The following is a 14,391-nucleotide window of genomic DNA, read 5'->3' on the forward strand; positions in this document are numbered from 1 at the left end:
AGTTGATAACGGCAACTTCCTGGTATCATCATCGTAATCATTGTAGTTTGTACTTGTAGTAATGCGTTTCAATGGATAAAAAGCACGAATTTAAAAATGCTCTAATTGGTGAACCTATTGATTACAGCTTTAATGTACTTTTTATATGAACGTTGTTGGAGTAGGTTCAACTGTAAATTAAATTGTTTTCCTGTTCTTTAATGTTTATTATTAAAAAAATAATAACAAATGCGTAGCTAGCGGTAACTGATTTTCAGATTTTTGTGCTTGTCATTGGACACCCAGATCACGGGTCTTGTTGGGTAACTTCAGTTATATAAGTTGTCTCCTTGGGGCCCATTGGGGGATCTAGAAGATATAACTATAAAACTTACTCTGAGCAGTTCTGTGTTAACTGTGTAGTGTAGAGCTAGATCAAGATTCTAGAACTAAATCAAATTTTTTAGAAATTTTAGATTCTATCAGTATCATTCTAGTATTTAGTTAAGTTAGTAACAACTAATCCTACCACTACTCTACTACCAGTCAACTACTAGATCTAGTCTAGATCTATTACCAACTACCAACCAACATGCTAAATAAAACTAATGCTAGTGTAATCTCTAATTTAACGATATAGCGTCGGAAATTATCCCGTAATGTTTGTTGAGATTATTCGTAAACATTCATTACTGTAAACTGTAAAGAAATATAAAGTTGAGTCTATTAAATTAATGTTTCAAGTTTAATTGACAGAAATTTAGCAACAGTTAGTAAATTTAGATCTAAATTCTAAATTATATTAATAAAGTCGAGTGTAGTAATTAATGTTCTTTTTTTAAGAAACAGAAATAAAAACTTGCAGATATTTGCTACAACTGGATCTAGGCTTAGTAAAATCTGCTGTACCTTATGGAATAATAACCAATGCTATATCTTGAGATTACCGTACTGAAACTAGTTGTTTCAAGTGTGAACAAGGCCTATTGTCACACTAGTGACATTGTGTTTAATGTTTTTATTGTATTTCAATTCTTTCAATGATTAAGGATACCGTGTCTGATAATACCAATAGATTCTTCCAAAAATAGGTATGTTAGGTTGTTGGTAGTATTGTAATCTCAAAAGTAGTTTATGGTTAGAAATTTGAAATTAGGGTTTGGGGTTAGTTTTATGGTTAGAAATTTGAAATTAGGGTAAGGGCTTAGGGTAAGGCATATGATTATGGTAGGACTTAAGTTAGGGTTAGCCTTGACATTAGAAAGTCATGTGTATTTAATTTGCTTTAGTGAACCACCACATAGACTAATCTAACACCTTTTTTAAAAGAAGCTTTTATTATTATCATCTCATTATTGGACTATGGTATTAAAAACTCCATCATTTCTTTCTGCTAGGCTAGCAATCAGCTAGATTTAGATCCAGAATCTTGATTAACATACTTCTTCTTTGCTACTGTGGTGGAACAAGTATCAATTAAGATAGGCCTAAAATTTTATCATGAAATGAATAATGAATGGGTTTATTACTCTAACCATGGGGTATCTTTAACCTGTTACTAATAATAGTACTAGTCAGAGTGTAGTCAGTACAACACTGTTCAAATGGAAATACTTAAATTGAAATAGTAGGATAATTACACTATTCTTTTTCTGAGAACTAAGGTTGTTTTTTTTTATTTGAAATAAAACTAGGTCTAATGTAACTTTAATAAATTTAAAACAATTTATTTTAGGCCTATTACTTTACTTCAAATAAAGTAAAAAAATTATCACATAGATCTAACTGAAACTTAAAACATTATTCATTTTTATATTTCAGCACTAGTGTTTTGACAATTCTGGCATATCTTAGTTATATAAGCCCTAAATCATGTCTTCTTTGGCATACAATTTCTGAAACAGTAGGCCAAAATAAATAGGCTACTGTAATGAATATTCTATGTATTAGGCCTTTGTAAATAAATTTCCATTCCTACATTTGCTCCTTGTAAATTAGATAATTAGTTATTATAAAATACTTGTTCATCTATAATATGAATGAGAATTGTTTTTTCTCTACAAGTATAAGATAAATTTTATGTAATAAGTTCTCTAATTAATCACTACATTAGTCTGAAGTAAAAAAAAAAATAATGTACTTCATTCTGTTTACTTACATTTTTTACAATAAAGCAAATAAATATGTACAGGGGGTTAACAAAACATTTTGGGCAATGTGTTGGTCTTTTGTTTAGGTTGCTCACCTTCTAAATGTCGGACCATATTGAGAAAACAGTTGTTCCGGGTAATGCTGGACCCCGAAGTTCAGTGTTGTCAGCTGGCCAACCAGAGAGTTCACAATGTAATACACTTGAAAGCATCGATGATAAATCAGATGAAATTGATGGACTAAAGAGTTTTATGCAAAGCAGTGGTCCTGGTAAGTGGCTTCTATATTTCTGTGAATTAGTTTTTTTTCTTTTTTTAAATTAGTATGAGCATTTAATTTTAATTACATGTCTTTTTACCCTCATTTATAAATGTTTGATTTTGTTGTTTTTTTTTCTTTTGAGAAACATTTTGCTATCTTTTTATTTTTATTGTTTATTCATTCCTTTACATCAGGGGTCTCCAAACTTTTCAGTCCGAGGGCCGCATTAACTATTAAATTTCAGTTCGGGGGCCAGTTTCTTCCAGGCATGTCGTGATTTTTCTGGGCAAAGTTCCTCAGCCATCCCCAACAAACGTTTTTTCCGTGGACAAAAAGATCTCCGCGGGCCGGATGAGAGGACCTCGCGGGCCGCATCCGGCCCGCGGGCCGTAGTTTGGAGACCCCTGCTTTACATCAATATATAAGTTTAAAGGAAAAGGGTTGGGGGGAAAAATAGCTTATTAACCTCCTTTGGCAAAATTGATTTGCCATTCTCCATGCCTGCTATAATATATAGACTTCTTAGAAAGTATTATTAAAAATCACATTCTTTACTTGTCTTCTCTAAAAATCTTATACATAGCGTTTGACCATTTGTTACATAATTTGATAAAATGCTAAAAATATTTCAATTTCTCCCACTCTTACCCCCCCCCCCCCCACACCACCCTATAATATAGTTTTTCCTATTCACATCCCTGTAACTGTATAACTGCAAACTTTTGTATCATTATTACTTACCTGAAATATACTTATTTTAGCTGACTTGTTATCTGCTTCAAAATGAAATAAGCTAACCAAAGTAAGTTAAAATTACTGTATCTTAACATATTAGCCATGGGGTTTCAGCAGTCAGTTTTCTTATAAACTGTGTGTTGAAAATACTTTACTTCTTATTGCAGTTACAACCAGTTTTTACAATAGTAATAACCAATAATTCTTGTATACTTTTATAATTTCTTAGGTGTCATCTTCCACACCCTACTCTCTTCATCCTGCTCTCTTCATCCTGCCATCATCACCATAAAAATTCAGACCCCCCCCCCTCCCCCACAGAGTATGACACCACACCTGTCGTACCTCCACCCACTCCAAGCTGCTATTTCTGTCTTTTAAAACTGTGATTTCTTTCTTAAATAAAACATAAGCTGGGTGGATTTGTTTAACAATGTTCATAAAGTTTTCCTAAAAAAATTAAAACTAACTCCTAAAGTTTAAATTTTGAAAACTGCTTGTTAAGATTATCAAAAGTGTGATCAAACACTAACTAAACCCTCACCGCAAGTTTAGCTCATCACTGCCCAAAGCATTTCACCCGTTGCATAAAGCATCTCTGCTGTTGCCCAAAACATCTCACCTATTGCCCAAAGCATCTTACCCATTGCCCAAAACATCTCTCCTGTTACCCATAGTGTCTCACCCTTTGCCCAAAGTGTCTCACCCTTTGCCCAAAGTGTCTCACCCTTTGCCCAAAGTGTCTCACCCTTTGCACAAAGTGTCTCATCCATTGCCCAAAGTGTCTCATCCATTGCCCAAAGAGTCTCATCCATTGTCCAAAGTGTCTCATCCATTGTCCAAAAAGTCTCACCCTTTGCCCAAAGTGTCTCACCCATTTCCCAAAGTGTCTCAACCTTTGCCTAAAGTGTCTTACTGTTGCCCAAAGCATCTTACCCATTGCCCAAAACATCTCTCCTGTTACCCGTAGTGACTCACCCTTTGCCCAAAGTGTCTCACCCATGCCAAGTGTCTCACCCTTTGCCTAAAGTGTCTTACTGTTGCCCAAAGCATCTTACCCATTGCCCAAAACATCTCACCTGTTACCTATAGTGTATCACCCTTTGCCTAAAGTGTCTTACCTGTTACATACAATGTCTATCCCGTTGCCCAACCGAAGTGTCTCCCCCATTGCCAAAAGTGATTCACCCTTTGCCCAAAGTGTTTCACCCATTGCCCAAAGTGTTTCACCCTTTGCCCAAAGTGTTTCACCCTTTGCCCAAAGTGTTTCACCCGTTGCATAAAGTGTCTTACCCTTTGCCCAAAGATTAGCTCATCTCTGCCCAAAACATCGCCCCCCCCCCCTCTCTTGTTGCCTTTAGATTACTTCTCTTGTTACAATTTCAACACTTCAAAATGCCCGGCTCTAATGATAGCTCATCCCCAGACACAACGACGTCCTTGACATTTTCCCCCTTATTGTGTAATGTGTAATTAGAAACTGATTGCTAGTTAATTAAAGGGGCGTCGGGACGGACATTATAGAACAAAAGGCCGTTGTCCTGCATCGCCCGAAGTTGCGTTACCCTTTTCATCTAGAAAATATGTTTTTATAAATTGTGAATCAAGACAACTATTTGGAAGACGTTTTACACCTAGGTTGAGAGGGGAAGTGGTGGCTGTCATGTTTGTTGTTGATAATTTTCAACCTGATGGAGGGTGGTGTTGAGAAAATAATTTAAAAACCCTTTGATTCTCATTAGAATCTATATATATAATTCTCTTCTGGGAGACGCTAGAAAACAAGCTGCAAGCGCGCCTTACAGTCCCCTCTCTTTCTCTCTATCACTTTCACTACCACCCCCACCCCACCCCCTCATGGTCTGGTGAGCTGTAGTCAAACTAAATGTTTACAAATCGTAGAGCCGGGTTTAGTGACGGCTATTAGGGGCAGATAATTTAGTTTGAAACAAGTTTAAACTTACAGGAGGTAACTAAGAGGAGGCTGCTTTCGTAGGGGGGGGGGGGGGGGGGGCTAGGGTCGGGGTTAGGGGAAAGGGGGGAGTGGTTAGTATTTTAAAGCAAATATTTTCAGTGGCAGCATTGGTACTGTCGAATTCACAAATTATGAATTACTGAAAAGTAGAAAATAAAACAACTAAATAGCGGCGTATGATACGCCGCGGGTCGGCTCGTTATAAATATTTTAAGAGGGGCGTCGGTCGAACTTTGTGCCATCAGTAATGCCGAAGAGTGACTGACTTTTTGTAACGATGACAAGGGTAGGGGAGATGGGTCAAATTTGCTACATGCGTGTATCTGTTTATAGTTTACCCTTTCCCTCTCCTGAAATTGCGTCTCGGCGCCAAAATGGGCTGTCTCCGCATAATCGAACCGTCAGTATCGATTTCACGATTAAGTACGATTTAAATAATCGGATTCTGCAATACTATGATGTGATGAAATGGTACGTTTTCTTCGGTTTTTTTTTCAAGTTTCGTATTTTTTTCCATTTCTATCCTAGTCTTTCTAATTATGTTCAAATATTTTATTATTTCCCCGCACACTGTGTTTTTGTTCTCCCCTCTTTTTTTTATCTTAATCAATTTCATGATATCCCTTGTCTGGTAATACATGTAGCCGGTTTCCTTAACGTACGACATATCCATCTCCGCTTTTTTTTCCCGAATATGTCATGCTTTACTGGGATTTCGCTTGTTCTTTCCCATATTTTGATATTCTTCCCCCGCGTTTACACTTGCGACATGTATACTTTACATTTCTAGAGAAAAAAAAACGCGTAAACAAGTAAGTATACATGTCCCGTAGGGAAAATTTTTTAATATAATATTAACTTGTTGCGAGTTGTTTTTTTCTAGACAGGTATAATATACATATCGCTAGTGTAAACGCGATGTTAACCTGGTTAACCCTTAACTTCTAAACCATGTTAAACTGAAACTAGTTAACCCTTAACCTGTCTTCTTAACCATATTAAACTAAACCTAGTTAACCCTTAACCTGTCTTCTAAACCATATTAAACTAAACCTAGTTAAACCTAAACCTGCCTTCTAAACCTGTCTTCTAAACCATATTAAACTAAACCTAGTTAAACCTAAACCTGCCTTCTAAACCTGTCTTCTAAACCATTGTAAACTAAACCTAGTTAAACCTAAACCTGCCTTCTAAACCTGTCTTCTAAACCATTGTAAACTAAACCTAGTTAAACCTAAACCTGCCTTCTAAACCTGTCTTCTAAACCATTGTAAACTAAACCATATTAAACTAAACCTAGTTAACCCTGATTCTGAAAGGGAAAAATATTTCCGTTCGTTGAAGCAGACGGAGTGTTATGACAAGCTTCGCGGAAGAGTGAAACATTTCCGGAAGAGCTCAACTATGGATCCGTTTCTGGTGGTTGCAGTTTGATCCCCTAGAGGCTTTTCTCCAGTCAATGTCGCACAGGGGGGGGGGGGGGGCAGGTAGGGGGTGGTTAATTGTCTCTTTTTAATCGTAAAAGTCACACTGCGGAGCAAGGTTGGGCTCAACGTATGTAAGGGGGGGGGGGGGTATTTGAATATCAAGTGTGCGTTTTAGAGAGTAATTATGATCATGCATTGATACGTGTATGTTGGAGTGGGTGCGCTAGCTGTAGTAATGTATTACTAGATAATACAGTGACAACACTGATACATTAATACAGTATAAGGTGTAGTGTTTGCACTAGATGTAGTAACCATATATCAGTATAGACTACAACATGCAATGGCCATACATCGATACTGTTTGTGATGTAACGATTGCCCTAGTATCAACCTAATACATCCAATGACCATGCACGGGGAAGGGATTGCTCTAACTGCCGTCTAAACTTACACCAGTATAGAGTGATACATAAAATACATTTTTTTAAATAAAATAATTTCCTGGTGTTGTGCCGTTTGAAATTATCATTAACAGTACGTGTTGGCCGCACTTTTAACTGTGTACTCTTTAGGCCAACCTTTGGCAGAACTACTTCCTTGGGCGTTGTCGCTCTTCAGGCCGGAGATTCTGGACAAGGTTTAGTCAGATATTGTATACAAACTCCATCAAACCTAAGTGAAAACATTTTTACAGCTACCAACTTTTACTTTTGGATCTTTGTCATAATAGGAAAGCTCACATATATTTAAGATTTAATAAATATGTTATGTATTACGGTTCATTTTGGTAGGCCTAATGTCGCAACTTCGACTGTTTTACTTTTTTATGATGTCTGTTTTCCCTTTTTAAAAACGTCTCTATCTTTAATATCTTTTTGATTCCCCTGCCGAATGACAAGATCTGTATAAGAGTAGCCATTCTCCAGCATCTAACTTGGTGTGGCAGCTCTTGTGGATTGGTCCCCTGATAGTTAACACAGCCACCCCATAATGTATGCAATACCGGGGGCGTGTGTGTTGTTTAGGGGAACATAATATTATCCGGTCTATGTGCCAATTATTTCTCGCTCATTGAATTGTGTTGCTATGGTTTGGAGTCCTTATATTCCAGAGCTTTCCGTTACCATTGTTTGCACGGTCAGTGTGGTGTATTGTCGTTTGCTGGAGAGGTTATTTTAACCATGTGTGTGCTATCGGGTCGGTTATTTTTAAACTTCTTCTCCTTCTTCTTCATTATTAATTAAAATTTTGGACGGGATTTCTTCCAACACAATTAAGTTTTACGTGTCAACTTGTTATGCGCCACAATATAGGCGGTTGACTCCGATTTCAGCCTGATTTTCTTTTTAGATTTGCTTCCATAGCCTTTATTTATCCCAGAACAAACTACAAGGCAGCAGTAGTTTGATTTTGGAATTTTTTTTCTCCTAGATGGGTTACTGTCTTCAGCTATCTAGCCCCATCATGTATGTGTCGTGTTCTCGGTTATTTAAACCATATATTTGCCGTATTGTTGTGGGTTATTTTAATTATATATGTGCCGTATTGCTGTCGGTTATTTAACCATATATGTATCGTGTTGTTGTCTGAAATTGAACCATATATGTGCCGTATTGTTGTCGTTTATTTAACCATACATGTGCCGTATTGCTGTCGGTTATTGTTGCCGTCTGCTGGAGTGTGACCACATCACGTGACCCATGTGTAGTGATAACGTCAGTGTGAGCATATCGAATCGTTGCCCGATCGCCACCCAAATCGATAGTTACAGTGGATACGCTTTTCTCCCTCTCCCAACCTTACCTTCTAGCTGAGCACGGATACTCTCTGATTGATTTGTTTTCATGCGATCGCTTGTACGTACACCTTGATCGCTGCTGATGCTGGTGGTGTGTACACGTACACACCATACAACTTGTGTACCTGTGTTATGATACAGTGTACTGAAGTGTTGGATTATAAACTATGTTTTAAAGAAATAAACAGCAGGTTTAGTGAAGCGTGAATCACGTGACCAACACAATGCAGCCAGCGAACGCGGCGGTGACGTCATTTATTGGTGAGTAAATTACTACGTGTGCCGGGCGGTTAGGACGAACGTGAAGATGGTTCTACAAAACGTGTGGATGGTGTGAGTGGTATTTGCCGGATAATTGGGACGAACGTGAAGACGGTTCCACAAGACGTGTGGGTGGTGTGAGTGATATTTGCCGGACAATTGGGACGAACGTGAAGATGGTTCCACAAAACGTGTGGGTGGTGTGAGTGATATTTGCCGGACAATTGGGACGAACGTGAAGATCGTTCTACAAGACGTGTGGGTGGTGTGAGTGATACGTCAACCTGGACGGCAATTACCGTCTGGTTTACACCGCCTGAGTGACCCGTCACCTACTTTCATTCTCTTCATCCCCGCGTGTCAAGTCATCCTGCTGATTTCATCCCCCCCCCCCCCCCCACCAGACGCACGTGACATTTTATTGCCGCTTGATCCCCTTGATTAGCCGGCATGAATAAACTTGAGTCGCTTTCACTCGCCATCACCAGCTAAAGCTGTTTTGTTCTTTTTTCTTTCTTATTAGCATAATGATTTACATAGGATTATCTCATTCACTGTGAGGTAGCTATCAAACTAAACAAGGTTTTATGACACGTTTTGGAGACTACTGTATAGTGTAATACCAAACGTAATATGCATTAGTACTATTTCTGTGTATGTATGTACGTATGTATGTATGTGTGTTGGTGTATTTGTGTGTGCGCGCGTGCATTAAGTGCGTGCGTGCGTGCATGTATGTAAGTATGTATGTATGTATGTATGTATGTATGTATGTATGTATTTATGTATGTATGTATGTATGTATGTATGTATGTATGTATGTATGTATGTATGTATGTATGTATGTATGTATGAAAGTAAGCATATTCACCATATACACACAGAAGTTATACGTATATACATATATTATTGTAAACATGCATATAGTTTATCATTAAATAGGTTTGTTCACAAATCTATCAAATCGTGAACCTGCTTAAACGTAGCTCCATCTGTCGCATGGTGGCATATAATAAAGTCTGAACGATTTTAATTGCCACAAAAATATAATGATGGCTTTATAGAAAGCCATATTGTAGAAATATTCTGATCCTTCTGTTGTGGCAAACATTTGTTAATAATGTCTGAAATTATTAATAATGTTGGCGTGTATTTCTCTTCTAACCTTTTGGGAATAAATACATCCAACATGTTGGGTACAAATACATCCAACACATTCGGTATAAATTCATCCAACATTAGCCTCCAACACGTTAGATATAAACATCTCCAACTTGTTGGGAATAAATACATCTAATATGTTGGGTACAAATACATCCAACATGTTGGTATAAATACGTCCAACATTAGCCTCCAATATGTTGGGTATAAATACATCCAATATGTTGGGTATAAATACATCCAATATGTTGAGTATAATTACGTTCAATATGTTGAGTATAAATACATTCAATATGTTAAGTATAAATACATCCAATATGTTGGGTATAAATACATCCAACTTGTTGGGTATAAATACATCCAACTTGTTGGGTATAAATACATTCAATATGTTAAGTATAAATACATCCAATATGTTGGGTATAAATACATCCAACTTGTTGGGTATAAATACATCCAACTTGTTGGGTATAAATACATCCAATATGTTGGGTATAAATACATCCAACTTGTTGGGTATATAAATACATCCAATATGTTGGGTATAAATACATCCAACATGTTGGGTATAAAATAATCCAACATTAACCTCCAACATGTTGGGTATAAATACATCCAACACTAGCCCCCAACTTGTTGGGTATAAATAAATCGAACATTAACCTCCAACATGTTGGGTATAAAATAATCCAACACTAGTTTGTGTATGGAGCCTGCTCTGTATAAACTATTCAACGGCCCACCACTGCAATGAACTGTGTGTTGTTTTTTAATGTCTTCCATTGATTCGACCGTCGTAGCTATTGCCATCCTGTTCACATTAGCAAGTTGATCTAATGGGTTGTTCTCTCCCTTTGTTTTTCACAACCACCGTGATAGATCACTTTAACTTGGTCGTGATCTTAGGCTTGACCTCGTGACATTAACGTGATCTCCGCTCTTGTCATTATGTCATAAATGACAATAGTAGCCTCTAGGTCTTTCTTATAGGAGTGAACTGGGGATGGCTAAGTTATGAGAAATAGCGATCTCATTAATATGAACAGACTTATTAGTTATCTCCCATTTTATTATTTAGAATTTATTTTTACTACGAAAAAAAAAGTTAGCTGTTGATAATATATACTTTGATATAAGTCTAAGATTTTATTATTTTAAACACATTTAGATACTTCTTTTGATACAAATCAAATTTGTATATCTACATAAGACTGGGACTTATGAGTAATTTCCCTTTTAACCCCATATGGAATTGTTATCTGATGTCGTGTTTTTGTTGTTGTTGAGGTAAATTGTTTTGAAGTATTGATTCGTTAAGCTTTGTTAGGTAACCATGGCGGCAGTGGGTAGGAGGAGAAGAGACGCGTGGTCTCATATTGGTCTTGTGGTTAGCGTACTGTGTCTAGAGAGGCGGCTTGTTAAGACACACCATTGTCACGTCAGATACATTTGTCACGGCAGACACACCGTTGTGACGTCAGACACACCGTTGTGACGTCAGACACACCGTTGTGACGTCAGGCACACCGTTGTGACGTCAGGCACACCGTTGTGACGTCATATACATCTTTTTGACGTCATATACACCTATGTGATGTCTGACACACTTTTATAATGTTTTATACACTTTGTGATGTTGAACACACCTTTGTGATATTTGACACATCCTTGTGATGTTTAACACACTTTGTAATGTTGAACGCACCTTTGTGAGACACACCTATGTGATGTCAGACACATGTTTGTGATGTTTAACACACTTTATGATGGTTAACACAACGTCCGCATCACAATAGCAGAGAAATTTCCTCAAACTTTTAGGGACCCGTTAATATTTTAAGCGCCTAATTATGATTGATGATTAAATAATTAGTATAATTATAAACGTAGCCAAAACTAGTTTTAATTTTTACTGTTTAGCAGATAGAAGCCAAACAAACCATTCGTTGTTGATGCCTGCCCGCAAAGTCCACGTCTGTTTGTAGCTGAGTACTGCTTGCATAGGCTGGTGTGGGTGTTGAAATATCGCCGGTTCAAGAATATTCCATCCTGTGTCTTTCTAGGTGGTTAACCGCTGAAATTCGGGGGGGGGGGGGGGCACTAGGTTTATGGTAACTCTCAATGGACAACTACTGACACTATTTACAGTACTCATTTGTTTTGTTTTAAATCCTTGTTAAAGACACACTCGTTGTGTCGTGATGGGTGTGTTGTCGTGTTTTTATGTTTACTGTGTGCTCAAAACACACTTGGTGTGTCGTGATGGGTGTGTTGTCGTGTGTTTATGTTTACTGTGTGCTCAAAACACACACGGTGTGTCGCAGTGGGTGTGTAGTCATATGTTTACTATGCGCCCCGCTCATTGCTCTAGTCCTAAATCAATCGGCTGTGTTATTTATTTATATATTATTGTCGGCCTGTGTGTCTGCAGGAAAATTACCCAATAGACGGCAGTAATTAGGACTAATTATAGATGGCGGCGGATTGGTGGGATTTTTACAATATATATAACCCTGCATTTGTGTGATAGAATGTTGTTTTATGATATGGTGTTGTTTTACATGTTGCAGAATGTTGTTTTATTATATGGTGTGGTTTTTGCAGGGGTGTGGGTGTGCTTGATAAAATGCCCAAACGCTTTCAACAGCATTATTAAACACGATATTAAGAACTGGTGTTTCTCTTTACAACAAAACTGAGTCAAACCACATCCTAGCCAGATAAATTTTGCTGAGTGTAGACTAATGCTGACGGTAGCTGTTGCCGCATTAGGCACGTAATGAAGCAGCACGCTTTAGTTACCCAGTCTCGTTCCGCTTCATAAAGTCACAGCTCTAAGGATGAAAATATAGATTTTTTCTTTCTTGAAATTAACACTCGAACTCGAAACACCTGGCGATTTAAATCTATAAACACGACCGAGAAATGACGTTTAAAAAACTCCGTGTTTCTTTGAAACTTAAGAGAAAAATTAATAGAATTTAATAAATCGAATCTTGGTTTATTTACTAAGGCTCGGATTTCTGTTTACAGACTGCGTGTATTGGGAAATTTTAAAAAGGTTACCCTATTACGTCACGTGACCAAGCTACCGAAAAAAAAGTAACACTTGAAGTTCAAGGCCGTTGACAGCCCACGTGTCACCCGTTTGGGTTTGAATTAATTACCGCTTTCAATTATTAGCTAATGCGTTACACCGCACTTGGTCGCGAGCTAACCTCATGCTGATGCATTCTGGTACAGCTGTTCTCCCCCCTCCCCTTCCCTGTACCTGGTTGTACAAGTATCGGGGCAGTGAATATATCCATTGACGGGAGATGTCTACTCAAGCTTACTCGCCATGACAGGGTCGGTTTGCTACTTGATTTAGATCTACTTGTCCCCAAGTAATCGTATAATGGTCGTTTCATAATTTCGTATATTCTTGCAAGATGTGTCATTTCCCTACTGAAGTCATACGTGTCACTAAGTATTTGTACTGGGTTCAGAAATACCTCGATGTAAGAAAACTTTCTGTTCCAGCTTTTTATTTTCTTCAGTGCATGCTTGTTTTCTTTAGAAATGTCACAAAACAATATTAGATAGGTCACTTCCCATAGTCGCTGTTCCACTTTAAAGGTGAGTTTTTCCCCGAGATGATGTTGATGTACTTTTTTTTAGGGAGGGAGACGGGATTCTTTTGCCGTGGTCACAGAAACAGGTGAACTCTACTTCACTTGCCACTTTGACCGTCAGGTTCTAAAATGGAACTACTGATGTCGCTTGCCCTACTTTAGATCTCTACTTGTGGGACATCGTTCTACTTCCTACTTTAGATCTCTACTTGTGGGCCATCGATCTACTTCCTACTTTAGATCTCTACTTGTGGGCCATCGTTCTACTTCCTACTTTAGATCTCTACTTGTGGGACATCGTTCTACTTCCTACTTTAGATCTCTACTTGTGGGCCATCGTTCTACTTCCTACTTTAGATCTCTACTTGTGGGACATCGTTCTACTTCCTACTTTAGATCTCTACTTGTGGGACATCGTTCTACTTCCTACTTTAGATCTCTACTTGTGGGACATCGATCTACTTCCTACTTTAGATCTCTACTTGTGGGACATCGTTCTACTTCCTACTTTAGATCTCTACTTGTGGGACATCGATCTACTTCCTACTTTAGATCTCTACTTGTGGGACATCGTTCTACTTCCTACTTTAGATCTCTACTTGTGGGACATCGATCTACTTCCTACTTTAGATCTCTACTTGTGGGACATCGTTCTACTTCCTACTTTAGATCTCTACTTGTGGGACATCGTTCTACTTCCTACTTTAGATCTCTACTTGTGGGACATCGTTCTACTTCCTACTTTAGATCTCTACTTGTGGGACATCGTTCTACTTCCTACTTTAGATCTCTACTTGTGGGACATCGTTCTACTTCCTACTTTAGATCTGTACTTGTGGGCCATCGTTCTACTTCCTACTTTAGATCTCTACTTGTGGGACATCGATCTACTTCCTACTTTAGATCTGTACTTGTGGGACATCGTTCTACTTCCTACTTTAGATCTGTACTTGTGGGCCATCGTTCTACTTCCTACTTTAGATCTCTACTTGTGGGACATCGATCTACTTCCTACTTTAGATCTGT

At 37.9% G+C, this 14,391-nt stretch overlaps 1 protein-coding gene across 15 annotated transcripts in view; it reads left to right on the top strand.

Moving 5' to 3' along the window:
* The window catches only part of LOC131942062 (putative phospholipid-transporting ATPase IA), a 68,480-nt gene continuing 54,089 nt past the window's right edge, over positions 1 to 14,391 (top strand). For 11 of the 15 annotated variants that reach the window (XR_009386704.1, XM_059301756.1, XM_059301757.1 and 8 more), the window contains exons 1-2: positions 1 to 160; positions 2,216 to 2,400. Coding sequence is in view for 14 of the 15 variants with exons in the window: in XM_059301756.1 (XP_059157739.1) it covers positions 2,232 to 2,400 (169 nt within the window). In the remaining variant the exon portion in view is untranslated. Of the gene's footprint in view, positions 173 to 962; positions 1,071 to 2,215; positions 2,401 to 14,391 lie in introns of those variants that run through there. The other 4 variants (XM_059301751.1, XM_059301755.1, XM_059301753.1 and 1 more) reach the window with 4 other exon arrangements.

This window comes from Physella acuta, unplaced genomic scaffold (genome assembly GCF_028476545.2).
Source record: "Physella acuta isolate Inbredline_101_S28 unplaced genomic scaffold, ASM2847654v3 ptg000386l, whole genome shotgun sequence".
Taxonomy (NCBI): domain Eukaryota; kingdom Metazoa; phylum Mollusca; class Gastropoda; family Physidae; genus Physella; species Physella acuta.